Here is a 27,144-nt window from a genome sequence, read left to right on the forward strand (position 1 = left end):
TTGCACACACATCACATAAATAATTTCATGATGAAACTAAATAAAATTTAAAAAATAGAGAAAAAAATAATTAGAAATCCACATATCATCCTCTGCGCTTAAAAAAACAGAGAAAAAAATGAGATAAAATGCAAAATAATATTAATTTTTATTAAAAAATAAATTATCAGATAAATACATATCTATAATTTAAAATTTTATAAAATATTTATTTATTAATAGCTGAACACATGATTTTGAAAACATTGCTACAAATATCATTTTATATACCAAATTGTCATCAATATTAGTTTAGGGTATTTTTGTCTCAACAACAAAAATGTAAAATTTATCATACTCATTAAAATCTCACCAAACAAAATATTCTTCATCACTACACATTATATATCATTACTTTAAGTTTTCTCATCAATCCAATTAGTTATTGTATCCTACACACCAAACATAGCCCAAGTAGTTTGCATCTTTTGTAGTGATTTAAGATAAGAGCAAACAAACCAAAGATAATTTTCTACCAAGAATGTGATGATATTCCGACATATTGAATTCTCAAGAGTAATTCTCGTCCATATATCTTTCAAATTAAAATAAAACAAGGAAAAAAGTTAATTATGGTTCATGCACCTACCCGGGGACTAGAAAATTCTAGCGTCAGCATTATTGGCTTTCAAATTTCAATTTCCTTTCTAGAACATGTCTACCCTAAAAAGTGGAAAGGACAAAAGCTATCGCAACCATATTTACTAGCATTTAAATTTAAGACTAAAAAAGAAAATTATTTAAATCTTTCATTTTCCCAAAAAATTGTATCAACTACATTTTCTAGAGTGAAATAATATAAAAAAATCCTTATTTATCTAGTTTTGCCTACTCAAAGGCGTTGGGAATGCAGTAATTATTATTAATACTGCTGCAAGAGAATAACAAAAATTGAGGTTCGAATCTCCCGATCACGATTTAAAAATTTTAAAATTTAAAATTATCATTAGACTACACATCTGTAGGACCGAGCGCTTGTCGCTTTAACAAAAGCTATAGCTAGTAGTAATGGTGCAACTCAAATATTTAAACCGCACAGCAGCTCAAGCACCACGGTTCGATCGCTCTACCAACCAAGGACAATTATTGCATCCAACAATCTCCCTCCTAATAATTGCATTCTTTACCATCAATGGGAAACGAACCCATGACCTTGCCTCTGATACCAATTGTAGGACCGAGCGCTTGTCGCTTTACCAAAAACTGTAGCTAGTAGTAATCGTGCAACTCAAATCTTTTAAACCGCACAGCAACTCAAATATCACGGTTCAATCGCTCTATTGAACAAGAACAATTATTTAAACCAACAACACTCTTGACTAAAAAGACCTTTCTCGAAACCTTGAAAATAAAACATGTGCGATGCCTACCATGAATCCATATTCCGTACAACGTTGTTCAAATTACAGCCAATTTACGTGGAATGATAAATACCCACAATTTCTCTGCCTCAAAACCTCCCACATGCATCTATATCTTATCTGTGGGATACTGTCCCACACCGGAGATGGTCCAAATTTAGTCATATTTGTGATTTAAAAAAAATAGTGGATCTCATGTATTTGTGGTTAAATCTGGATCCTGGATCTACACATGAAGCACTGCCCCACATATAAGCTGAAATATTCCCTATGAATACACCCACACCTCGTAGACTCCGCCATATTCAAGTCATACAAGACTTTTTCTACCGATTCTAGCTCGACTTTTATTACATTTCCACACCTACTTATTCTTACTCTTACAATAATTATATAAATTCAGAGTTCTTTTTTCACGCACAAACAAACATTATGGCTGCCGCGGCATCGGGTATGCAAGTGATCTGCGGAGCTGGTTTGAGTTCAAGAATTGTGGGTTCGAACCAGTTTGTTCCTCTGAGAGTGAGATGTATGCCACTCTGTAAAAAGGATCTGAAGTTTAGAGTTCGAAGCAGGATTGAGGTACATATAATATGAGCAATTCTTGATTATTATTGCCTTTGGTGGATTATTATATGCTTTTCGAATCATCCTGCAGCAATGGAATGTTTTAATTTTTTATTTATTTAAAGATTATGAATTTGGTTTTCAAATGTTTGAATCAACTAAAAGAAATCAGATCTGATAAGGTGAAGTTTAACATGTTTACTTTTTTTTTTAGTAAAGACTATACTTTTATGAAGGTTATTTGTATATTTTGCTACTTATTAATTATTTGAATAATGAAATGTTTGACTTTAATTGTTGATTGAATAGGATGGTGCTGATGTTTCTGATGAGAAAGAAAAAGCAGCAGTTTCAGTTCCACCTCAGTTGTTTTCCACGCCTCTTCCGCCGCTGCCGCAACCTGAGGTTAGCGGATTCAAACAATTTTATATTTTGAAACGTTTCTAGTTGATTTTAAATAATTTTGGTGGTGATGTCTCAAAAAACAGAAACAATGTAATTTGTTGTGATTTGGGTAACTAATACAAAATTCTTGCGAATCTTCCAAGTTTTACAGAATTCTTATCCGTAAATTTACTTTTTCTAACATTGTTGGTGAAACTAATTATTGCGGATACGTTAATGTGACGAGAGAAATTGTGTAGCTATACTGGGAACCTGAGATTTGATGAAAGAATTATAAATGATAGAGGACTATTTACATGTAACCTTTACTAATATTTTACCAAATTAAATTTAAGGATTCACATCAAATTATTTTGTTCGCATAAATATATATCAAATGTATAACTTTACTATATGTCTAGGAGAGCACCAAGATTACTGACATCATGGCCTTCGACGGGCCTGGTCCGGAAAGAATCAACGGCCGTCTAGCGATGATCGGATTCGTGTCAGCCATAGCTGTAGAATTAACCAAAGGACAAGATATCTTTTCACAGATACAGAATGGAGGGATCTCTTGGTTCGTCTGGACAAGTGTTGTGCTATCTGTAGCATCACTTGTCCCATTGTTCAAAGGCGTGAGTGCGGATTCGAAATCGAGGGGATTGATGACATCTGATGCAGAGCTTTGGAATGGAAGGCTTGCGATGTTAGGGTTGATAGCTTTGGCTTACACCGAGTATGTCAAGGGCGGGGCTCTTGTGTGAAGGTTCTGTTAGTGTTGAAGTAGCTTGGTATGGTAAAAGAATGATGTAATGTTTTCAAGTGGGAATGTTTAAATCAATACATCTTGTTCGAGAAGTTAATGGCTGCCTTTTTATTACTCGGAAACTGTCAAATATATGTTTTAGAATCCCATCTGAATTTATGTCTAGATTAGTTGAAAGTTCATGATGTTTTCATATAAAGTCAGGACAAGACAATATAATCATATTACAAATCCACATCCTCCATGTGCTAGTTTTTTAAAAAAAAAAACACGACAAATATTCTTGGTAAAGTTCACAAATATGTTGATCTTTCGGTTGGCACTACAACAAAAATGATTTTTCACAGCGCGTAAATTCACTTTCCGCGGCGCGCATTGCACGTTGCACAACTGCAAGCTGTTGAAACTTCAAGATTATCAACGGCGCGCATAGGCGCGCCGCGGATAATATTCAACGGTATGCGTAAGTACGCCGCGGATAAGATTATCAACAGAGTGTGTAGACGTACCGCGGATACTGTGTGCATATCATTAGTGCATGTATACGGTCACCTTCCTTCAACACCAGCTCGTCTGGAGTTTGCGCTCCTCGGAGACAGGGGCCACAATCTACGGAATGACGTTCACAATAGCAATTTCATCAGTTTCATTAGGCGCGTGCTTCCCTTGATCCTGAAACACCTCGCATCCATCCAAGCCTATGATCACTTTGAGAGTATGTACCCAGGATTGGTATCTTTCTTTGATATCGTCATTGCTTCCATCGCCAGTTGAGCTGCATCATGGTGCAGCATTGCTTGTATCTCATCTTCATCCTCCATTTCCAGCTCACCTAGAGCTTGATCTCCTTCGAGGCATTGGCCATTAAACATGAACATGATACAGTCATAATCCACATACTGACGTACACAATAGGCATTAATAGCTTCTTTGTGCTTCTCTTCATCAAGAAAAACACCTCGTCCCTATCCTAGCCATGCATTTTAAAACTGATATTGGCATCCATATTTTGTTAGAGTATGTGTTCAACAAGTTAATTTTTGGCTTGAACTTTATTGACTCTTATGTAAAAATAATATTTATTTTAATAATGTTTTACGGTTTTATCCAATTATGATATTTGATTTATTTGTATACACATGTAAGTTGCATAGATAGTCCTTGAATATGGATAAGTTGCATAGATAGTCCTTGAATATGGATAAGGTATCATGAGGTCTGATTTTCAAAATAAGATCATGAAACTCATTAGGAAGTGTACCATATATTCTTAACATGTTCCTAGTCGAATCAACCGTCTTAACTAAAGATAAACGTCATTTGAACTTGAGACTAACATATATAATGTAAATGATAAGTTTCATTAGTAAGGGCATAAAGATGTCCATTCATACATATGAGTTATAATTTGATGATGCACTGAACAACCCTCTTCTTGACTGTCCAAGTGGTTATCACTTATCGAGTGAACTATTCTGTGGTTATGATTGTAGACCATTAATCTTTAGTCCCGAGACAACGTAAAAGTTCTACCTAATAACATGTATTTTGATCTGTTTACCAATTCCATTGAGGGTCATCAGGTGGCGAGCTAGGGTGTAGTTTCGAAATACGTAGGAGCCAATAAAATGTAATTGGAGATTCACCGTTTGCCTATGGGTGAATATATCTTATGTGATCTCATTAGTTAATAGTACAAGGAATATTTGTCATAGTAAGACATGTGCATTTTGGAAATGTGTTTCCTCAGTTGCACATATCATATCACCGTTATTACTCAAAGATATATTACACCGTCATCGAATTCATTTGTAACTCTCGATGTACTAATCGTTACAGATTCGATATATATGAGTAGAAGGGACCATACCGTACGCTAACCATAACTTAAGGTTTTGCAGGTATTATTAGTGATACCTAAGAGATCATGAGGCGATGCTATTAGACGCTCTTACCATGGTCTGATGGGTTAAATCACACTTGAGTTCTGACATTCTTGATCATTGTGTTGATAAAAAGAATGAGGCTAATTAGGGTAAGCCCAATAAGAATAAATGTTATTCTGAATCACAAGATATTGTGAACTCGCGGCTAGCTATATTCAAGAACCATTGAGGGTCACACAAGTATTGGATTTTTTGTTCCCATTGATATATAGAAATACATTTTTCATAAGAAAAATTCGCGGCCACTTCCACGGCCATATCATCGTCGGATTTCTGGAATTCAGGTAATCCAGTCTCGACGTAAAGTTCATTGAGATCTCTAGTTCGATCTAAACAAGGAACTCGGTCTTTTATCTTGGATTTGATTAGAAGATCAAAGGAGGTAAATCCATTCGTAGGGATTTACAGGCTATATCATTCGCTTAAAATCCGGAATAGTTGGAGTCGATGTTATATACGGAAATCGTTTGTAAGCATCTTAACCTCCGATCAGTATTTGACTTAAAAATATGATTTATAGATTATCGTCTTAGCTTAGAAACGCATACCGAATCGTTTCATTTGGATAACCGAGCTGATCAGGCTGACCAAAATACCGTAACTGCTCATGCCCAATTGATTACTGTTTTTGTGCAATCAATTTGGTATTTCAACTGTCAGTTTGGCCTAAATAACATCTTATTTAGCCCAGCTGACATGAAATACGTCTTGTTCGAAATTGGGTTTTCTCTTCAGTCGTGTTGGCGGCTGGTCATTTGGAAGCTTGCCAAATTTTCAGTTTGGCTAAATTCGAGTTTCACCTTCCATATTGAGTTAACAAATTCACATTTGAGTAAATATGCTAGAAATACGATATTAAGTTTTGTTGTCATCAAAATCAAGATTGTCATAATTTTTTAACTGAACAATCTCCCTTTTTTTGATTATCACAAAACTTTGATTGTAACGTCTACTCGTTTTAAAATGCGAAAAATATTTTTTTTAAAAAAAAACTCTTAATTTAAAAATAACATTTAAATAATATTTTCCGCATTTTAAAACAAATAGACGTTACAGTTAGTATCAGAGCCAACCTCTCTTAGTACGGTGTGGTTCGGGGACGAACCAAGCGGAAGCTGGTGGGCATGTGAGGCCCGGGGCCGAAGAGGGCGGGGAGTGATCGTCGGTGCCATGAGATTGCATGGACAATGAGCGGCTCCTGGCAGGCTTCTAGGTGGAGGGAACATGAATGAACTGATCCCACACCGAGACTATTCAATGTAATGGACTGTACAGTTGAAGAGGGCTTAAAAGATTTGATATGTACTACTCATATCATGAAAGTGCATCTTCTTTTCGGTAGCTCATCAAATAAGAACTCCAAAGTTAAGCGTGCTTGACTTGGATAATTCTGAGATGGGTGACCTCCTGGGAATTTTCCTAGGGTGCGTGTGAGTGAAGACATAAGCATGCTGGAAAGACTCGTCTTGGTACAGTGAGGATAGTCGTCAAATATGGGACGTTACATTGACAAACTTGGATGAACAATGATTTCAACCAACATATTCAAATGGTAAACTGAACCTGCTCAGGAGAACCAAACTGACGCAAAACCAGTAGCTTCATAATCATTTATCGGAATCTTAAACTCTGATTCAAACTTTGACTTGTGAATAAGATTTGTAGATCATCGTCTTAGCTTCGTAACGCATACTGAATTGTTTCTTTTGGATATCTCATGATCATACTGATCAACATACCGCAACTGTTCATGTCCAACGGATTGTTGTTTCGTGCAATCAATTTGGTCCTTCAACTGTCAGTTTGGCCTAGATAACATTCGATTTAGCCCAACTGACGTGAAATAAGACTTGTCCCAAATTGATTTTCTATTCAATCGTCTTGGCGGCTGGTCATTTGGATTAAGGAGCTGTGAGATATACACAAAATACCTAATCTTGCCAAATTTTCAGTTTGGCTAAATTCGAGTTTCAGCACATTTAAGTAAATATGTTAGAAACACAATAACAAGTTTTGTTATCATCAAAATCAAGATTGTTAGAGTTTCAAAACCCAACAACTCGAATAAAGATTTCATCGAATATTCAACAAGTGGCACCGTATGTGAGAATCATGCGATCTTCTAAGTTTGATATTGAAAAGTTCTATGGGAAAAATGACTTTGGTTTGTGGAGAGTGAAGATGAGGGCAATTCTTGTCTAGCGAAGAGTGATAGAGATGCTGAAAGGTGAAAAATCACACCCCGATTCATTGTCTACAAAAGAGAAAGTGGAATTCTTGAGAACGTTGGATTGGAACCGGGCCAGAACTGGTCCAATGATACCAAACTGGACTTCTGATTCGAAAGATAAAACCTTGGAATTAGAATCAAACCTGTTTTCAAACGGTTCCGTCCGGTTGCTGGATTTTTGGCACCAAAACCGCTCGGAACCAGAACCAAAGAACCTTTAAGCATGCCTACCTAAAATACGCATGAATCTCAAACTTCATATCTCATTTTAAGGGAGCAATGATTAATAATTATTTTTAAAATCATATAATATAACATATTATCCAAGAGTTAAGGCTAGTCATATAATATACAAATTACGTTCTTACTTGAAAGCGAAAACCTTATAATCCCTAAAAACTTAAATCTCATCACCCTTCTCACCAAGTGTCCCAATAACATCTAGCTCCTCATTTATTAATTCTTCCCAGAACCTTTCATCTACTGACTTGTATTTTAGTTTTCCGACCAATAATCCCAGTTGCTCAACCAAATCATCTCCATCCTCCTCATCACAAAGTGTCTCAATTTCATCAACCCTCTCAGTTATCAATTCTTCCAAAATCCCTTCGTCAACTGGCTTACATTCCCCTCTTTCCAAAGATTTTTCCCCCATAACCAGTTGACGTTTTTGCATACTCAAAGCCAATCTCTCAAGCTCCAAATCATCAAATCTTGGAATGTCACCATACTCTTGAGGCTCTACTTTAACATAGAAGTCTCCATTCCCAAATTTCCCAGTTCCAACATCAATTTTGTCCCCATTTTCTTCACTTTCTTGGCCTAATTCTGGAAAACAAACATTACCAGTTGTGGGAATATTCGAATTTTCCCCTTCATGGAACACTAATTCTTCAGCCCCAACAATTTTCGAGACATGGTTTAATATTCTTCTTCTCCTTTTGTTGCTTGTTACTCCTTGTGGGTCTTTCTTCTGGATTAGAAGCTGCAATATTTGTTGCAAGAACGTGGGGTTCTGTATAGCTTTTGCCAACAAACTTACAGTTTGTTTTTGCTCCATTTCTGCCCTTTTGAGCCTTTGTTCCATTGTTTTAAGATATGACAAAGTCTTTTGTTGTTGCTGCCTGAGTTTCACTAATTCCATCACCAGAACTTGCTTGTTGCGACTCAAACGATCAATTTCTGCATCTAATCCAAGACTTCCCTCCGTCACGCACGAACCCGGACTTCGATTCGATGTTTGAAAACTCGAATATTGTATCTTTCTTCTTAGGATGTTTTTTAGAAGATGCCTTTGTCCCCTTAGAAACACTTCATTTGCAAACTCCCACCTGTCTGGATTAACCTTCCTGAAGCCCTGAAAGATCACTTTTCACATTCTATACTTCACAATATGTCTAGATCTTGTGAATATTGCAAAAAACATAATTTCTTTTAGTTTAAATTGCAGAATTTCATGAAAACTAAAGCATCGATCGAGGACTTTGCTTTTAGATTCATTCCACACAAACTAAGGCTCTGGCACTAATAATTAATTCATTTGGGTCGAACTTATACTGAGTAATTAGAGGAACCAGGATTTTTTTTTCCGAAAAAAAGAAAACCTTATTAAACAAATTACATCGGGAAAAAAAATTAAGAATATTACTCACATAAGTATTAAGCTGCCTCACAAAACTTGAGAAATTACTGTGCTTGAAGTACTTTGGAAGAAGATTGATTGCAAATTTTTTAGGATCCCAAACAATGAAACTGTTGTTTCCACGACTCCACGAAACGAATTCATCTGTACTTGGATCTTCAACAAAATCATAAGTTTTGCTGAGAAATGGCGGAGGACCAGCCTCGAGCAAAGCCTCCAATGGTCGAGGAATCAGTTCCTCACTATCCCAGTACTCTAATGAGCTTGATCCAACGTACTCCTCCTTCAAAAAATCTATGGAATTATTCATAATCTTTTCTCGGATTTTTTTATATATACTATACTATAACAAGATTTGTAATCAAATATTTTCCAGCAAATAGCTATCCTTTCTTTTGTGAGATTTTTTTGAGTCAAATCTTGAGGTTAAATAGGGTTTTAACAGAAGATTATCAAGAATACTAAATCAAACTGTAAGTTGAGAGACACTATGATAACAGGAAGATACAATTTCTATTTTATTTTGTTTTTGTTTTTTCCAAAGAATTACTTTTTTAAAACAGATAGAAGATGATTAGGGTTAGATAGAACAATTAATTAACAGGTGATTGAAGATGGAAAATAAGAAAAGAGTATGTCTCTTGTGAGACGGTCTTACGAATCTTTATCTATGAGACAGGTCAATCCTACCGATATTTACAATAAAAAGTAATACTTTTTGATTAGTGACCCAAATAAGAGATCCATCTCACAAAATACGACCCGTGAGACCGTCTCAGACAAGTTTTTATGTAAATATAATAGTGTGTTGAATTATTTAAAGGCAACAAACATTTTTTTAAAAGCCAAGTGTTTAATATATAATTTGAGCAAATGGAAACTTGATTAAGTAATCACAATTTGTATATTTATCAACTAAGTATATAAATACAATAAATAAACCATTAAATTTAGAGCTTTAAATTTACTTATATCACATTTTTTTAGCAGGACCTAATCGAATATTCTCATTTAAAACAAAACATTTATTTCTTTCAAGTAAAATTATCAAAAGCTTGCAGTATTATATTATATTATATATTAAATTCAGGCAATAATCGTGCCAACGTAGTGCCAACTCATATTAGACACGCGGCACATTCTTGTATGGACAATAATATTGACAATGTAGTGCCAACTAATAATTAGACACGCGGCAGCTTGCTACGACAATGAATCCACTGGCACCGAAATATTTCCGAAAGATCCTACAAAAATCAGGTATTTGCTTTCTTGCCACTGATACTTTCTGAGTCTCTGTTATTTTAAGGTGCGCACGGCATTGTCACTACCTTTTGGATGAAGATATTTTCGGGATTTCACTGCTAACCAATGAATTATTAATTTTTTTCATTTGATGTATTATATTTCAGTTATCTGTCATACAATTGATATCAAATGCAATGTCACGAGTTCGATTATTTTTTATTACAAAAAACGTACAATGTCACGAGTTCGATTATTTTTCATTACAAAAAATGTAATTATTGACAGAAAAATTACTAAAATATAATAATTTTATTTACTTGGCCGAGAAATCGAAACGTGTAATAATGTTAAATTTTGTGTAACATTGACAAACGTCGAGTCATGTTTTTTTACTAGAATAGAGTAGATTATTACTGTTTAGGAATTTTCAGACTTTTGTCCGATATAGACAAGTGGGATGGGAATGGTCGAGACAAGTGGGATGGGAGTGGTCGAATATGTTCAGATATTTTTAGACAAGTGGAAATTAAAATCGATGCAGCAACGTTTTGAGATCATTTCATTTTCGTTTTTTTTTCCCCTATTTTGGAGGTATGTTTGGGAGAGTGTCATCCATCCCTTAGACCAAAGCAAAGGTTTATCATGTATAGGAAAATATTTGGTATTAAGATTTGTGGCCAATTAAAGAGGATCAGTTAGTACGTTGAAATATGTCGGCAAAATTAGTTGGCAGAGACAATTAATGAAAGTTGATGATCGTTGGGGGAAACCGGTAGATATATATAAGAAATGCGTTTAATTGATGCAAAACTCGTCAAAGAACTCTATAAATAGAGTTCTCCCCCTTCATTCTGAAATCATCTCTTCTTCGAGTTTTCTCTCATTTTATAAGCATTTGAGTGCTTAGTTCTATAATATTTGTGAGATGTTTTGTTCTCCTGTATTAAGAGAGTGTGTTATCTTTGGAAACAGAGTGAATGAGTTGTATACCATAAAAATATTATAGTAGAATTCTTTTCATCTTGACCGTGTTTTTACCCTAATAATTTTTTAAGGGTTTTTCACGTCAATCCCGGTGTCCAGTTTATTATTTATTTTCATATTTATTATCTCAAATTATCGCAAGTGGGACCAACAAGTGGTATCAGAGCCTTGGTTTAAAATTACTTAAAATTCTGAGTATGCTCTGTGGTTGCATCCTAGATTGATCTTCCCCATCTAAAAAGATTTTTTGAGATTTTTTTATTAAGGTGGAATTATTTTGTCCAGTCTACTAAAATTGTTGTAGACATAATGACGGACAGGTACGATATAACAAAGTTCAACGGAAGCAATTTTATACTTGAAAAATAAATATACAAGTAGTTTTAATAAAGGAGAATTACTTGGAGGCCATTGGAGATAGACCGGTGGAAATTGCATATGATGGAAAGTGGAATGAGATGAATGATAATCCTGTTGCCAATTTACACTTGGCTATAGCAGACGAAGTATTGTCAAGTATCTCTGAGATAAAAAAAACAAAATTTATCTGGGATACTCTGACAAAGATGTACGAGGTCAAGTCGTTACACAACATGATTTTCCTAAAGAGAAGGCTTTATACTCTTCGGATGGCGGAATCCTCATCGATGACCGACTATATCAACACATTAAATACTCTATTTGTCCAACTCACTTCAAACGGGCATAAAATAGGTGAAAATGAACGTGTGAAGCTTCTACTTCAAAGTCTACCAGATTCATATGATCAACTTATCATCAACATTACTAACAATATTCTTAAGGGCTTTCTAAAATTCGATGATTTCGTAACTGCGGTTCTCGGCGAAGAAAGCCGACGCAAGGATAAGGAAGACATGTTGGTAACTTCGAAGCAGGCAGAGGCTTTGCCGATGATAAGAGGGAGATTTATGGACCGTGACTCCAGTAGGAGCCAAAGACGAGGTAGATCAAAGTCAAGAAGTAAGAAAAAAAATATTTACTGCTTTAAATGTGGCGGTAAAGGGCATTTCAGGAAAGAATGTACGAGTATTGAAAAAATGTTCTCAAGGAAATGTGGCAAGTACTTCAGACAGTGGTGAAATATCATTCAGCGAAGCAGCAACTGTTGCAGAAGGCAGGCACAAATTTTGTGACACATGGATTATGGATTCAGGAGCGACGTGGCACATGACATCTCGAAGAGAATGGTTTGATCATTATGAACAAGTCTCAGGAGGATCTGTATTCATAGGAAATGATCATACCTTGTAAATCGTTGGGGTCAGTACTATCAAAATAAAGATGTTTGATGGCACCATTCGCACCATACAGAAGGTACGACATGTGAAGGGACTAACGAAAAATCTTTTGTCCTTGGGACAATTGGATGACATCGGGTGCAAAACCCGTATCGAGAACATGATTATGAAAATTGTGAAGGGTGCGCTTGTGGTTATGAAGGCGGAAAAAGTTGCTGCAAATATGTATGTACTTTTGGGAGAAACACACAAAGAGGCAGAACTAGCTATTGCATCAATTGGTTCAGGAGAAGAATTAACAGTGTTATGGCATAGAAAGCTCGGGCAATATCAGAACGAGGATTGAAAATTCTCTCAGAACGAAAGCTGCTGCGGGACTTACAAAAGTGTCACAACCCTTTTGTGAGCACTGTGTTGCCAGTAAACAACACAAATTAAAGTCTGACACTTCTACTGCCAGGAGCAAAAGCATATTGGAACTGATTCATTCGGATGTTTGGCAAACACCAGTTGTATCCCTAGGAGGAGCGATATATTTTGTCTCGTTCATTGATGATTTCTCTAGGAGATGTTGGATGTATCCAATTAAGAAAAAATCAGATGTTTTTCAGATCTTCAAAGATTTTAAAGCGCGGGTTGAACTTGATTTTGAAAAGAAAATCAAGTGTCTGAGGACTGACAATGGAAGAGAATATACCAGTGACGAATTTAATGCATATTGTCAACATGAAGGCATCAAAATACAATTCACGACGGCTTACACACCTCAACTAAGGGTGGGCGTCGGGTCGGGTTTCACGGGTTCGAGCAGTACAGGTCGGGTACCCGAAATTTTCAGGTAGCACATTTATTACCCGAACAGTAATCGGTGCTACCCGATGGTTCGGGTACCCAAAATTTTTGCGTATGGTCGGGTACCCGAAATTTCTGTCAGATTTAATCCTTGCGTTAGAATTTTGATTCATCAAGAAATGCTTGAATCATACTGTGCAGCAGAGTTTTGAATCTATGGAAGCCAAACCAAACATATGCAGAAGGCAAAACCATCAATCTATACAAGTATACAACAGTAAATATGTATCTTCTTTATATCTCAATATATATTTGTTGATATCTACAACAATAAATAGTTGTAGGAAAAACATCAATCTAAATAAAACATATTCCAATCAATGGCAAAACCACTTGAATTCATCATAGACAAAAAATCCATCACATATTAACCAATCCAATCATCTTCAAAAGTTGGACATATAATATTGACAGAAAAACTTGGCGTGAGAACTGGTCCAATGAAACATATAATATTGACGGAGGGAAGGAGGGAAGAGCAACTGAAACTAGGCGTGAGAACTGCATCAATTTTCGGGAGGGAAAGAGGGAAGAGCAACTGAAGTAGTTCATCACGTTTGACGCCCAACAAATAATAATATTTCACAATCCTAATAAAACTGAAGCAATTCATTCCCACGTACCAGAAATCATCACCTTGAACAAATGTATACTCACTTTTTCAGAAGAGGCAGCTGATTGGCTGAGGGGTGACCGACTGAGGCGCAGCGTCGGGAGGAAAGATGAGGCGCAGCGTCGAGAGGGAAGAGGGAAAAGTTGAACAGCCGAAGAGTGATTTAGGGAAGGAATACTGATTCACTGAATAGGGAACAACGAAAAGTGATTTAGATTTTAGGGATTTAGTTTTTTTATTTCTTATTTTAGAATATAAAACAATATAAATATATATATATAATATATATGTAAATATGGAATTTCGGGTACCCGTTTTTTATTTCGGGTAGAAGACTACTACCCGACACCAACCCGACATTTTAATATCGGGTTCGGGTTTCTACCCGAACAAAAAATTGAGGAAAAAAACCGATCCGATCGGGTAATAACCGATCGGGTCGGGTCGGGTACCCGATACCCGATCACAAACGCCCACCCCTAACCTCAACAGAATGGAGTGACAGAGCGGATGAACAGAACCTTGTTGGATAGAACAAGAGCTATGTTGAGGACTGCGGCTCTAGATAAGTCATTTTGGACAGAAGCAGTCAAAACCGCTTGTTATATTATCAATCTTTCTCCTTTTGTAGCGATTGATATGAAGACTCCGATGGAGATGTGGACCGGAAAGCCGACAAGTTATTCTCATTTGCATACATTTGGAAGTCATGTGTACGTTCTGTACAATGAGCAAGAAAGATCGAAGTTGGATTCGAAATCCAGAAAATGTATCTTCTTGGGTTATGCTGATGGAGTAAAGGGGTTTTGCTTGTGGGATCCTACCAAAAGCTTGTCATCAGTAGAGATGTTATCTTCGAGGAAGATAAAGTAAAGGGAGACAAAGATATACTTAATTCAGAAACTACTATATTTCAGGTGGAAAATAATACGGACGAATGTCAAATTTCTTGTGAAGCAGTACCAGAGCACGAAAAAGAAGAGCATGTTGAGTCTGAGATTTCCAATTTGAGGCACTCCACTTGAGACAGAAGATCACCAGGTTGGCTTTCAGATTACGTCACTGAAGCAATATTTCATATTGTCTGTTATCAGAGGATGGTGAGCCATCGAGTTTTCACGAGGCTACTCAAAGCTCGGATGTATCCTTATGGATGATCGCAATGCAAGAAGAGTTGGAGGCATTAGAAAATAATAAAACTTGGGATCTTGTTACACTACCACTAGAGAAGAAAGCCATTGGTAACAGATGAGTCTATAAGATCAAGCGTGATGGAAATAACCAAGTGGAGCGCTATCGTGCTAGATTGATGGTAAAAGGTTATGCTCAGAAAGAATGTATTGACTTCAATGAAATATTTTCTCCTGTGGTGCGGCTTACAACGTCAGAGTAGTGATGGCATTATGTGTGGTGTTTGACCTATATCTAGAACAGCTAGATGTGAAAATGACGTTTCTTCATTGAGATCTTGAAGAAGAAATCTATATGCTCAAGCCAGAAGGCTTCGCGAAAAAAGGCAAAGAAAACTTTGTTTGCAGGTTGAACAAATCTCTGTACGGTCTCAAACAGGCGTCGAGGTGTTGGTACAAAAGATTTGGTTCCTATATCATGAGCTTTGGATACAACAGATTGAGTACAGACCCTTGTACATATTTCAAGAGGTCTGGAAGATATCGCTACAATGGAGGCATAATACATGGCAGCTACTCAAGCTTGCAAGGAGACAATATGGTTTAAAAAGGTTATTGGAAGATATCGGACACAAACAAGATAATGTTCCTTTGTTTTGTACAGGTAGAGTGCCTTGCACATCGCAAGGAATCCAGCCTTTCATTCCAGGACGAAACACATTAGAGTCCAATTTCACTTTGTTCGAGAAGTAGTAGAAGAAAGAAGCATGTATATGCAGAAGATCTATTCAAAAGATAACATTGCTGATTTTTTTGACCAAGCTAATGAACACTGATAAGTTTGAGTGGTGTAGATCCTCAAGTGGCCTAGCGGAAATGTAAGCAGCAGAGAACGACGAGATTGAAAAGTTATGTGGAGATGTGTTTGATTCTCAATCAAATCTCCAAGTGTGAGAAATGTCGGCAAAATGAGTTTGCAGACACAATTAATGAAAGTTGATGATTGGTTGGGGGAAACCAGTGGAAAAATTAAAGTAACGTGTTTAATTAATGCAAAACGCGTGAAAGAACTCTATAAATAGAGTTTCTTCCATTTATTCTAAAATCATCTTTTCTTCGAGTTTTCTCTCATCTTATAAAAATTTAAGTGCTTAGTTCTATAATATTTGTGATGTTTTTTGTTCTCATATATTAAGAGAGTGTGTTCTCTTTGGAAACACAGTAAGTGAATTGTACACCATAAAAATATTATAGTGCAATTCTTTTCATCTTGCACGTGGTTTTTACTCTAATAATTTTTTAGGGGTTTTTCACGTAAATCTCGGTGTCCAGTTCATTCTTTATTTTCATATTTATTATCTCAAATTACCGCAAGTGGGACCAACAAAAGAGAGATATTAATGCATGATAAAAATTATGTTCAGTACAATTTTAAAAGAGAAATGCAACATCCCAAATTCGACGATTGCCCTCACTGTACCAAGACGAGCCTTTCCAACGTGCTTATGTCCTCACTCACACGCACCCTAGGAAACTTCCCAGGAGATCACCCATCTCAGAATTGTCCCAAGTCAAACATGCTTAATTTTGGAGTTTTTATGTGATGAGCTTCTGAAAAGAAGACGAGAACACGCATCTTAGGAACATTCATAGGCGATCACCCTTCCCAAAATTGTCCCAGGTCAAACACGCTTAATTTTGGAGTTTTTATCTGATGAGCTTTCGAAAAAAATACACCTTCTTTTTGGGAGCTCATCAAATAAGATCTCCAAAGTTAAACGTACTTGACTTGGAGAAATTATGGGATGAGTGATCCTCTGATAAGTTTCTTAGGATGCATGTGAGTGGGGAAATAAGTACGCTGGAAAGACTGTCTTGATACAGTGAGAACAGTTGTCGAATTTGGGACGTTACATAAAACTAATTTATTATGAAAATTTGTAGTTCTGATATATGTGTGGTCCATAAAAAATTAGGAAGGAAATAATTTTATATTTTAAAATCAAATCACTAATTTTTGAATTTGGAAGGATGGTTTTGAAAAATTAAATAAATTTTACCAATATACCGAAAGTTAGTATGTCTAAATGAAATAAATTTAATTAATAATATAGATATTCCAGTACAATTTGTTCTTTTTGCTACATAATAAGATAAAAAAATTTAAGATATTTTGAGAGAGTAAAAAATCTAGATTTTTAGCCCGTGTCTATATATATATATATATATATACATATATACACACACACATTTATATATGACAGATGCATATCAGTTTTTTAAAAAAGGTTAAAACTTTAATTAACTTGGATATGAATGTGTGTAAATGTAATAATTTAATAATATATGGATTTATATAAACTTGTTGAAAATTTATAATAATAGATATTGAATATCAACCTAAACTGTCACGTTCCGAAACTCAGGATTGACATCTGCGTTGTTTAACAATCACACAATCGAAACAACAAGCCTTTGTAGCATAGTGTAAACCAAAACCAGTTTATATATCATAATCTCAAACGAAATTAACCAATGTCTTTACAATTAAAAACCCAAAAATGACAGAGTTTAAATGCGGAAACGTAAAACTGCATGATAATAACTTAAACTTAATCTAACTCTTGAATATTCACCATCCCCAGAATTGTTCGGACTCTTCTTCCTCAAGTTCTTCTTCAAGCTTATCTGGGAAGGGTTGTAAGGGAGGTGAGTATTTGGGAATACTCAGCAAGTGGGGGCATATTGATCACAACACAAAATATTTAAACAAGTTTCGAAAACAACACATACATACATCATGCTTTTCGTATCGTAACATCATATTCATAACATAATAGCACTGCGATTTTTTCACCTTCTATGGTTTATTGACGTCAGCCCTAAGTTTTAATCTTCTAAGGGGGCGAGGCCATAAAACGGTTCTATCCTACCGTGAAGGGCCATATGTTGGAGCTCCACCCATTTTCAGGGAATCCTCACATTTTGCCAACACGTAAACGTATCAAAATTTCAAAAAAAAAACGTATAGACGGAAGACGGTGCTCGACCGAATTTTAAAAAAACGAACACATGCAAAACCGAAAATTTAAACATTTAAAACAGCCCACTTATAGTATTTGAATGCTAAAAACGTGGATATTTGGCTTCGGGAACTGGTCGCTACTCGTGCTTGCTCGAACAGTGCTTCGGCTTCGATTCTAGCCTAACTTCGGGACGATTTTCGGGCAGAGTTTTGGCTAGGGGAGCTGCTGGAATTTCGAAATTTGCAGCAAGGGGATTTCGAAATTGGTGGTGGTTTGTGGAGTGAGGGTGATGACCTATTTATAGGTGGAGGGATATGAATTAAATTTGGTACTCAAATCCTACCAAAAATCATGTCAAATCTCATAAATTTAACTCCAATCTTCCTTGCCATTTTCGAAAATCTTGCTACCTAAGTTGAGTGATTAAATCCTTGATTCTTTCCCCTTTGCTTGGCTCGAAAATTGTGATGCTAGGTCAAGGGATTTTTGAGCCAACTTGATGATATAGTTTCCAATCACACTAGTATCTATCCATCACAATAACTAGGAAATTAATCTATGAGAGATTTTCGAAAATATCTAGCAATTACCATGCCTCAATTATTTTAATTTGTATGATACTCAAATCTTGCAAGACTTCCTTCCCAATTTTCGAAATTGCATGCCTTGGTATAAATATTATTGACTTGGTAATTAAGATTTTAAATAATAAAATTTTCAATACAAGGATTTACAATATAATTCCCATTTATCCCAATAATCCAATATCCAATTAATTTCCTTGAAAATATTTAATTACAAGGTTGATTAAGAAGAAAATATTCGATCCTCACATAAACAAAGTCTGAATTAAAAATCACGACATGGAAGAAAAAGGGTCCCCTCCCTTTGAAGAAAATAAGAGGGCACAAAATAACCAAAGCATTATGGAAATGACATAATTTGTAAAGCTTATTAATTTTCATTTTAATTTTTGCAAAGAAGGTACGTGGCCCACTCATGAAAACAATGACGCGATTTGTTCTTTATTATTAGAGAAAAGCATAGCACCATCGTATTGTGGATAGAGACCCATTCATTAATACTAGTAAATAAATAATATATAATTTGTATATAAGTAAGAATATATATTTTATTTGAACTTGTTCAGCAAATAATGCTGAAGATTTTTGTTAATGATTAAAATTTATTAGTTATCAAGATTTTAAGTTTGGGATTTAAATCTAAATTAATCTATTCATAAGAAATTTTCTCCCAACTAAAAAAAAAAATGGCTCAAGTTTTTTTTTTGTATATATGATAACTTTCAAATAATTTATGGAAAAAATAGCAAATCAATACATCGTTACAACAAAAAAATTGGGTAAGCTACCAAAGAAGATAAAAACTTAAACTCAAAAAATCGTAAACTAACAACTTATGACACTAGCAAAAAAAAGTTAGGATTGTTTCGTTCAGAAAATATACTCTTCTCTTAGCATTACTATTTTTATATATCCGTATATCCACCTTAAATTTATGCTACTCTAATCTTTTGTTCATGTGCTCACTTTGCTGCCCAACATTCATATCCATATGATATAGTAAGGCCTAACATTTATGTTAGGATCAGTTTGATATTGTGTCAAAGTGTTTAGAAGATGGTTGAATAAACACCTTAAGATTTTTGGCTCTTTTCAAAATAATGAATCAATTTAGTGATAAACTGAATTCAAGAATCTTGTTGTCGATATCAGTCAGTTAACTAGTTTAAAGTTAGGAAATAAACTAACTGATAGATTGAATACTCAAAGAATAAATGAACTGTTGAACACAAAGATTTTTATGGATGTTCGGAGATTTCAAACTTTTTTACGCCACCCCTTCTATTACAAGGATAGATTTTCACTAAAAGATTTTGATTGATTACAGAAACTGTAATAACCTACTTCAATTTGGACTTAAACACTGTCAAACTAGAACTCTTAGTTTCTTGCAACTTATCAGTACACAAACTGATTATCTTTCGTAGCACAACTGATATCAAAAGATCGAATATTTCAATGTAAAGTGCTTAGTGATTTTGCTCAAATGATAGCCTGAATGCTATGAATATATCTACGAAGTATGAGCTTTTTTCTGTGTAACTATCGTAACTGATCTTGTATAACTGAATCTTTCTCTTGTTCTCTCTTTCAAGAATTCTCAATTCAAAAATCAATCAGCTTCTCACTTAACTCCTCATCTATTTATAAGCTTTGCTTCCAACGGTAACATTGAATGCATTAATTAATACATCAGTTGATTCGTCATTTCTGAATATTTCAACATTCTTCTGACAATATATAATACGATGTTTCAGTTTGCTGTGTGGCGCTCCTTCTCTTAGTTGCAGTCTGCTTAGTATGATTTGTCGATTTAAAGCTAGTCAAACTGATGACGTGTCAAACTGACTACTCGATTGATCAGTTTAACTGACTTAAGCCGTCCTATTCAGTTCCAACTGATGGTTTAGTTGTCTTTTCAGATTCAGTTAGTTTGTTAAGTTCGATTGCATATGATCACATTAATACTTCAGTTTTAGATAGCTTCGGTTCGAATTACTTCAGTTGTATGGTTTCAGTTTAGCTGATCAGTTCTGCAAACTTCGATAATTTATTCGTCAAACTCCGAAATCTTTAATTCTAACAATTTCCTCCTTTTAGGTGTTTGAAAAAACTTAGATTTCGAGAACTGATATAACTGATAGTAGATAAAATAATCTTCAATAGAACTGTACAAATTCGTACACAATAAGAATACAGATCGAATGAACTGTTGAACTATCGAACTGATTGAACTGTACATTATTTCTTTGTTTTCTTATCAGATGATCCTTGATTAGTTGGATGTCCATTTCTTTTCTTTGAAGTACCGTCTTGACCTTGACTTAGCTGTTGTTCCTCTTCCCCATTTTTGTCAACACTTGCCATGTGAGAGAGAAGGCGGAGTTCTGACTTGAGATACTGCATGAAGCATTTGTTCTTGCATTAAGTCCATTTTCTTAGACAAACTTGTATGAACACTGCAAGTGCAAGACATAATAACAAAAATATTGTGGAAGTGACATAATTTGTAAAGTTTATTAATTTTCATTTTAAGGAAAACGGAGTGTTTCTGCAAAGAAGGTACCTGGCCCACTCGTGAAAACAATGACGCGATTTGTTCTTTATTATTAGAAAAAAGCATAGCACCATCGTATGGTGGACAAAGATATATAACTACGAATATATATTTTATTTGAACTTGTTGAGCAAAAACTGCTGAAGATTTTTGTTAATGGTTAAAATCTATTAGTTATCAAGATTTTAAGTTTGGGATTTAGATCTATTCACAAGAAATTTTCTCCCAACTCAAAAAAAAAAAAATGGCTCAAGTTTTTTTTTTTTTTTTTTGTAAAATCGATAACTTTCATATATTTATGGAAAAAATAGCAAATCAATACATCGTTACAACAAAGAAATGCATAAGATATTAGAGAAGATAAAAACTAAAACTCAAAAACTCGGAAACTAACAACTTATGAAACTAATAAAAAAAAGTTAGGATTTGTTTTGTTGAGAAAATATACTCATTTCTTAGCATATCTATTTTTATATGTCTGTATATATCCATCTTAGCATACTCATTTATGTCACTCAAATATTTTGTTCATGTACTATCTTGGCTACCCGACACTCATAACCATATGGTATAGCACGCCTAACCTTTATGCTGTAAAACTTGATTGTCTTTGATTTTAAGATACCTTATGATCACACAGAATACAAGATTCACTTCTCTACTTCAACCATTTTATTTGTATTCTATTTGATAAAATCTCTATCAGTCTTCCCATTTTTATATAAAAATCATCCTAGATATTGCTAAAAATGGTAAATGTCCTTATGTCATAATGATGACATTTGTTTGTATTGAGGAAAGAGTATAAATGGAATAAATAAACTCTTTAAACAATTTTGCGATTAGAAAGAGTTACATTAGTTTGTTCTTGAAATATAAAAAATGAACCAAACATCAATAGATTTTATGAGTTTAATTTGGTCATAAATCAAGCGAAAAACACTCAATATAACATTCCAAAAATTGATTAAACATTTTGGAAAACGTTTGAAAAGAATGTAAGTTTAAATAATTTTAGTTGAAACATTTTGTATACAACATTTTTAATATTTTAGGTCATACATAAAATGCTTCAACAATACCTATCAAAATAGTAACAATAATTAATCGTGGTAAAGTAAAGAGACACATTTGTATATGGAAGTTCGAAAGTCAAATCTTTTTATGTCTCTCCTTCTTCTGTTGTCAGAAGGATTTCACTAGAAGACTTTGATCTATATAAGTCATTTCTACAAATCTTATTCAAATTATGTCACATTCTTGATTGGAACTCCTAACACACTCTCAATGTTCTTGAAAACAAGTCACAACCAAATACACATTGATTAATGTCTTTGTATAGAGACTCTCACTCAACTATTTTATGCAACACATATATCTTTTGTCTGAGTGAGCTCTTTTCAAATGATGTATTCTTCAATAATTGAACATGGAAGAGTGTTCGAACAGCTTAATTTAGTGTGGATGATTCTTCTTTGAAAGCTTATCTCTCATCTTCTCTCCCACACCTTACTTTTTTTGGTTTGCTCTCATTCTAGTTCATATTCTCTTTATAATCTTCCCATACTTTGAATACCCATCAAAAGATCTTGTTTGATCTTTAAAGTGTTGTACTTATAATCTCCAAGAATGATATGAATGTTAGAAAAAAGAATATTATTGTTTGGAAATGTTATAGACATTTTCTAACAATCTAAAGGTCACATTTGCTTTGTTGTCCATTTTCTACCATTGAGCTTGTATGTTGACCGAGATGGTTTGACCGGCTAGTCAATAGCTGGTTCAAGTTATGCTAGTCATTTTTAACTCTTGTTTCATTGATTTCTAGGCAAAGTGCTGGACATGAAAGTTCATTGTCTTAACTTTCCACATAATCAAGAATAACTTGAATTTGAGTTTGTATGAGAAAGATATGTTTAGAATACTCGATTGTATACCAGCTAGAACTTGTTTTTCATTCAGTACAGTTTTTCACCATCTTATGATCCGATATGGCCTTTGACTTTGTAATATTATTTTTAGATCATTGTATTAGATTCGTAACACATGCTACTTAGTTCCATTTCAATAACCAAGATGTGAGATATGACCAAAATATTATAACTTGTTTTGTCAAGCTAATTGTAGCTTCAACTCCATTCAGGTAGTCTTACGACCAATATTTCGCATATATAACATATGAATCAATCTTCTGGATTGAAATATTATTTATAGCATCTTGAGTTGACTGTTCAACCGTTTTGGAAGTTCGTCGTTTGTGAAACGTCCTCGACTTTTTCTTCCTTTAAATTATAAACTTCGAAAATACGAAATAAAATAAAAAACATTTTCATAAATCATAATAATTAGCATTTGAAATATCAAGTGCATAAAAATATCTCTAAATCATCAACTAATCAAAAATCCTACGTCGACCTTTAAAAACACCAACTAACATAAAATTAAAGCACAAAAAAATATCTCTAATAAATTCCTTAACATAAATCTTTCAAATCTTTTATCTATCAAGCTAGTGCGAAAAATAAATGTCCCTCTGGAGTGTACTACTGCACTCGATCCACTCAAGCGTCAGCGCCTCCTCCAATCATTAAATCCCGCATCATTCAAACCAAGAGAATATAATGACTCATCACGTTCTAAACATGAGTAGCAAATAATACATATACAATCACATGCATTGAAAATCATACTTTTACTTAAAATAATCTTTTGAAAATAAATAAACCATTTAAAATCATTTTCAGCATACATAAATCGTATCTCGTAAAAATCATTTTAATCGTAAAGCTTTCAATTCTTTATCATTTTGGGTGAAGTTTGATACTCGAAAGATGACTAGCATTTATCCTTTGGTCTACTGATCAGTCTTCAGCTCCACATGACCCATGGGAGTGGGCACTAAGCTCCACAATGGAAATATGATCGTTGGGATTTCTCTGGGGCCTTTTCCCGTAAACGGGGTCCCTCATGACATCCCAACAAAATTGTAAGTTCACATTTCCTTCTTAAAACAAATCCCCCACATATCATATATCATTTGTCACAGTCAATTCACATCCCTCAAAATATTTTTCCTTTTATTTTAAAAACATAAAATATCATAATTTTTCACAAATAGTATTTTAACAATAAAAATTGCAAAATTTTATCATAAATTATAAAATGTCATATTTTCATCAAAATCATCATTTTAAATCATTTCACGTGCATTATGATCCTTCAGGACCCTGCCAATCTTTTACAAAATTCCCAAGTGTAAAATGACTGTTTTGCCCCTAGAAGTAAATTTCTCGATTTTGACTTTTTCCTACTTTTAATTACATGCGCATATCCCAAATAATTATTTAATCTTAAATCTAATTTTTCACAATTTTATTCCGCTTAAATTCGAGGCTTTATATTTAATTCTTTAATTAATAATTCTTGAGCCATTTAATTCCCGAATAAATTCAAAACTTAATATTTTGATCCCAAATTTTAAACATAACCTTTTTATTTCCAAACTTACCCTTGTAAGCCATGAACCACCCCCGTGGACCCATGGTTCCAATTTTATTCTTTAATTTCGAAATAATGACCCTTAACCAAGATAACCGAGCCATCTCTTGATTCCACCGAGCCACGGCCGAGCCACCTCGAGCCAGACCCTACTCAACCCACCTAGGTACCCTAATGACCACTCTTGACCCCTAGAACTAGTCCCTATCTCACGCACATAGCCCTGCACTGAAGGCACATGAGCTGCGTGCATGCTTCTTCCTTCGCTAGGACTCTTGGTTAACTAGGACTCCTCTAGCCACTTAACCAGCGATTACCTCGGACCCTCACCGACACTGGACAACACCCAGACACAACCAAGCCCAGCCCAGACCCCAGACCAGCGTCTCGAGCCACCTGAAGACCAACAGCAGCCGCGTGCTCCCTATGGTGTTCTCCACGTTTTGCTCGAGCCTTCCCTAAACCAAGCCACACCAGCCACTGCCCTTACCCTAGACCATCTTTCTTAGACCCTAAAGGACCGACCACGAGCTGCCCAGTCCTAGCAGCGAGCCCCCTTGGCCGCTGCTGATTTCCACAGCTACGACCAAGGAGTCCTAGCCATGTTAAGACTCTTCCTAACCCTGACCCACATCCAGCCCAGGCCCCAACCCAAGCCCTGGCCAAGCTGTGAGTCCCCATGCAAACTATCGAGCCACTTGAATGCTATGCATGAAAATGGCACCTAGAAACCCTTGGTCCCTCTTCCCTTGCCATGCCATGATTCCAGCCTTGTTTTCCTTTAAAATTAATCATGTTTTAGCCATATTTCATGTTGCATTGGCAGTGTACTCGTTGGAAATCATAAACGTTGAAAACTTTTTAAATTATTTGACAAACTATGAACCAATCGTACAAACGTATTTTTCATGCATAAACAATTAAAACATGCATATTATGATTTGAATGATACTTAAAAGAGTTTAGAAAACATGCATTTGCGTTTAAAATGCTCGAATATTCAATCGTCGGCGAGGGTGCGAATATGGATGACCGGACGACGAAGAACTCTAGTCTTTCCTTCCTTGATGAATCTCGAATTTTGTGTGTGTGCAAGGGAGTGATTTCGGCTGCTACAAGGCTGAATTATAGTGTTATGAAAGCCTATGAGTCCTTTTATAAATTTAATTAACATGATAATGGGCTTTGGCTTTGGGCCTCCAAGTATAGGAGCAATTGGGCTATTCAATTTGATTAAATTGGGCCCAATAACACTTATTAATTAAAACATAAAAGTTTATAAATTTTAGTTTTCAAAAATAATATTTGGATCTTTTAAAAACTCCTTGTTTGTCCAAAAGCGACTTCCCGGAAAAAATCGAGCTCGACTCGTAAAATAATTCGAACTCTAACATTTCAAGAAAAATTAAATCATTTTTAATCATATTAGGAATCCTTGAAAGTATTTAGCGAATATAAATATTCTTGTCTTGCTCGTCCCCGGTCTCTTTTCTCCTGCCTATTATCTAATAATCGGGTAAAATCTTCAAATTCATGAAACCATGTCATATAATCATTTAATTATGCAATAATATTTTTAATCATTTAATAAATATCATGCAAGTATTTAAAATCAATTAAATAAAACAATTAAGCAATTTAAATAATCTTGCATGCATGTGGTTTACGTAGGTTTGATTTTTCGGACGTTACAGTTTGAATCATGAAGTGATGAGATATGCTTGAAACAATCAACAATGCTAGAGATAAAACTAAGCTAAATTCGAGTTTCTGCTTTTCAATCCTTCCAAATTGAGATCTACACATTTAGTGAAATATGTTAGCAACATAATAACAAGTTTTTTTTTTATCATCAAGATAAAGATTGCTAGTGATTTTCAATCCAAAAATATTGAACATTTTAGCTCAGGGTATATATTATATCAAAATAAAAATCTGATATTAAGTATTTTACTATCCACAAATTAAGTCATTGAGTTATTTTCTTGATGATTTTTGGATAGTTCATATATCAAAATAAATTAACCCCTCATTTTGATTTCCAACCTTTGAAAATTCTAGGTAACTTTTAAAAGGAGTAAATTATAATTTTGGTCCTATAACTAGTTTTGTTGGAACATTTAAGCTTTGCTGATGTACTCGCATTAAGAAATTAATTAAAAAATATTGAAATTCAGCACACCGAAAAATTCAGTAGTCGATAATTTCAGTAGACCACTTGCATATTTATCATAAAATTAACCAAGGTTTACCGAACTGAACAGACAACCATCATTGGCTGATCATTCACTACTGAATTAGGTCAATGGTCATTTATGATATCATATTTGCTAACTTATTTAATGAAGTATGATTTCAACAATTCAAATATTCAGAGAACGTTCAGTAAGCTATTTATGGAAGTTATTGCAACCATTTTCTTGTCATTTTCATAAGCATTAATTGGTGATTTCTA

At 34.7% G+C, this 27,144-nt stretch overlaps 2 protein-coding genes across 3 annotated transcripts; one reads left to right on the plus strand and one right to left on the minus strand.

Annotated features, from left to right (window-relative positions):
• Nucleotides 1-1,717: 1,717 nt before the first annotated feature.
• Nucleotides 1,718-3,217, plus strand: LOC142547743 (early light-induced protein 1, chloroplastic-like). 2 transcript variants are annotated; one of them, XM_075656182.1, is made up of 3 exons: nt 1,718-1,982; nt 2,277-2,372; nt 2,774-3,217. In XM_075656182.1, the coding sequence occupies exons 1-3, from the start codon at nt 1,833-1,835 to the stop codon at nt 3,116-3,118; spliced, it is 591 nt and encodes a 196-aa protein (XP_075512297.1). In that variant the 5' UTR covers nt 1,718-1,832; the 3' UTR covers nt 3,119-3,217. The 2 variants fall into 2 exon arrangements, with proteins under 2 accessions (XP_075512297.1, XP_075512298.1); XM_075656183.1 differs by having other exon boundaries at nt 1,719-1,982; nt 2,777-3,217.
• Nucleotides 2,957-9,470, minus strand: LOC142547742 (heat stress transcription factor A-2c-like). Its single transcript, XM_075656181.1, has 3 exons — nt 8,949-9,470; nt 7,711-8,653; nt 2,957-7,527 (listed from the first exon to the last, which is right to left on the minus strand). The coding sequence occupies exons 1-3, from the start codon at nt 9,246-9,248 to the stop codon at nt 7,514-7,516; spliced, it is 1,257 nt and encodes a 418-aa protein (XP_075512296.1). The 5' UTR covers nt 9,249-9,470; the 3' UTR covers nt 2,957-7,513.
• Between the last annotated feature and the right edge of the window lie 17,674 nt (nt 9,471-27,144).

The sequence above is a fragment of the Primulina tabacum genome, chromosome 5 (assembly GCF_025594145.1).
Source record: "Primulina tabacum isolate GXHZ01 chromosome 5, ASM2559414v2, whole genome shotgun sequence".
NCBI lineage: Eukaryota > Viridiplantae > Streptophyta > Magnoliopsida > Lamiales > Gesneriaceae > Primulina > Primulina tabacum.

Bases quoted from the DNA above. Each gene is read 5' to 3' on its own strand.
- LOC142547743 (XM_075656182.1), top strand. From the start codon at position 1,833: ATGGCTGCCGCGGCATCGGGTATGCAAGTGATCTGCGGAGCTGGTTTG. The intron at 1,983-2,276 runs GTACATATAATA...TTGATTGAATAG, and splicing joins GAGTTCGAAGCAGGATTGAG to GATGGTGCTGATGTTTCTGA. The intron at 2,373-2,773 runs GTTAGCGGATTC...CTATATGTCTAG, and splicing joins CGCCGCTGCCGCAACCTGAG to GAGAGCACCAAGATTACTGA.
- LOC142547742 (XM_075656181.1), bottom strand. From the start codon at position 9,248: ATGAATAATTCCATAGATTTTTTGAAGGAGGAGTACGTTGGATCAAGC. The intron at 8,654-8,948 runs GTGAGTAATATT...GTGATCTTTCAG, and splicing joins TGAGGCAGCTTAATACTTAT to GGCTTCAGGAAGGTTAATCC.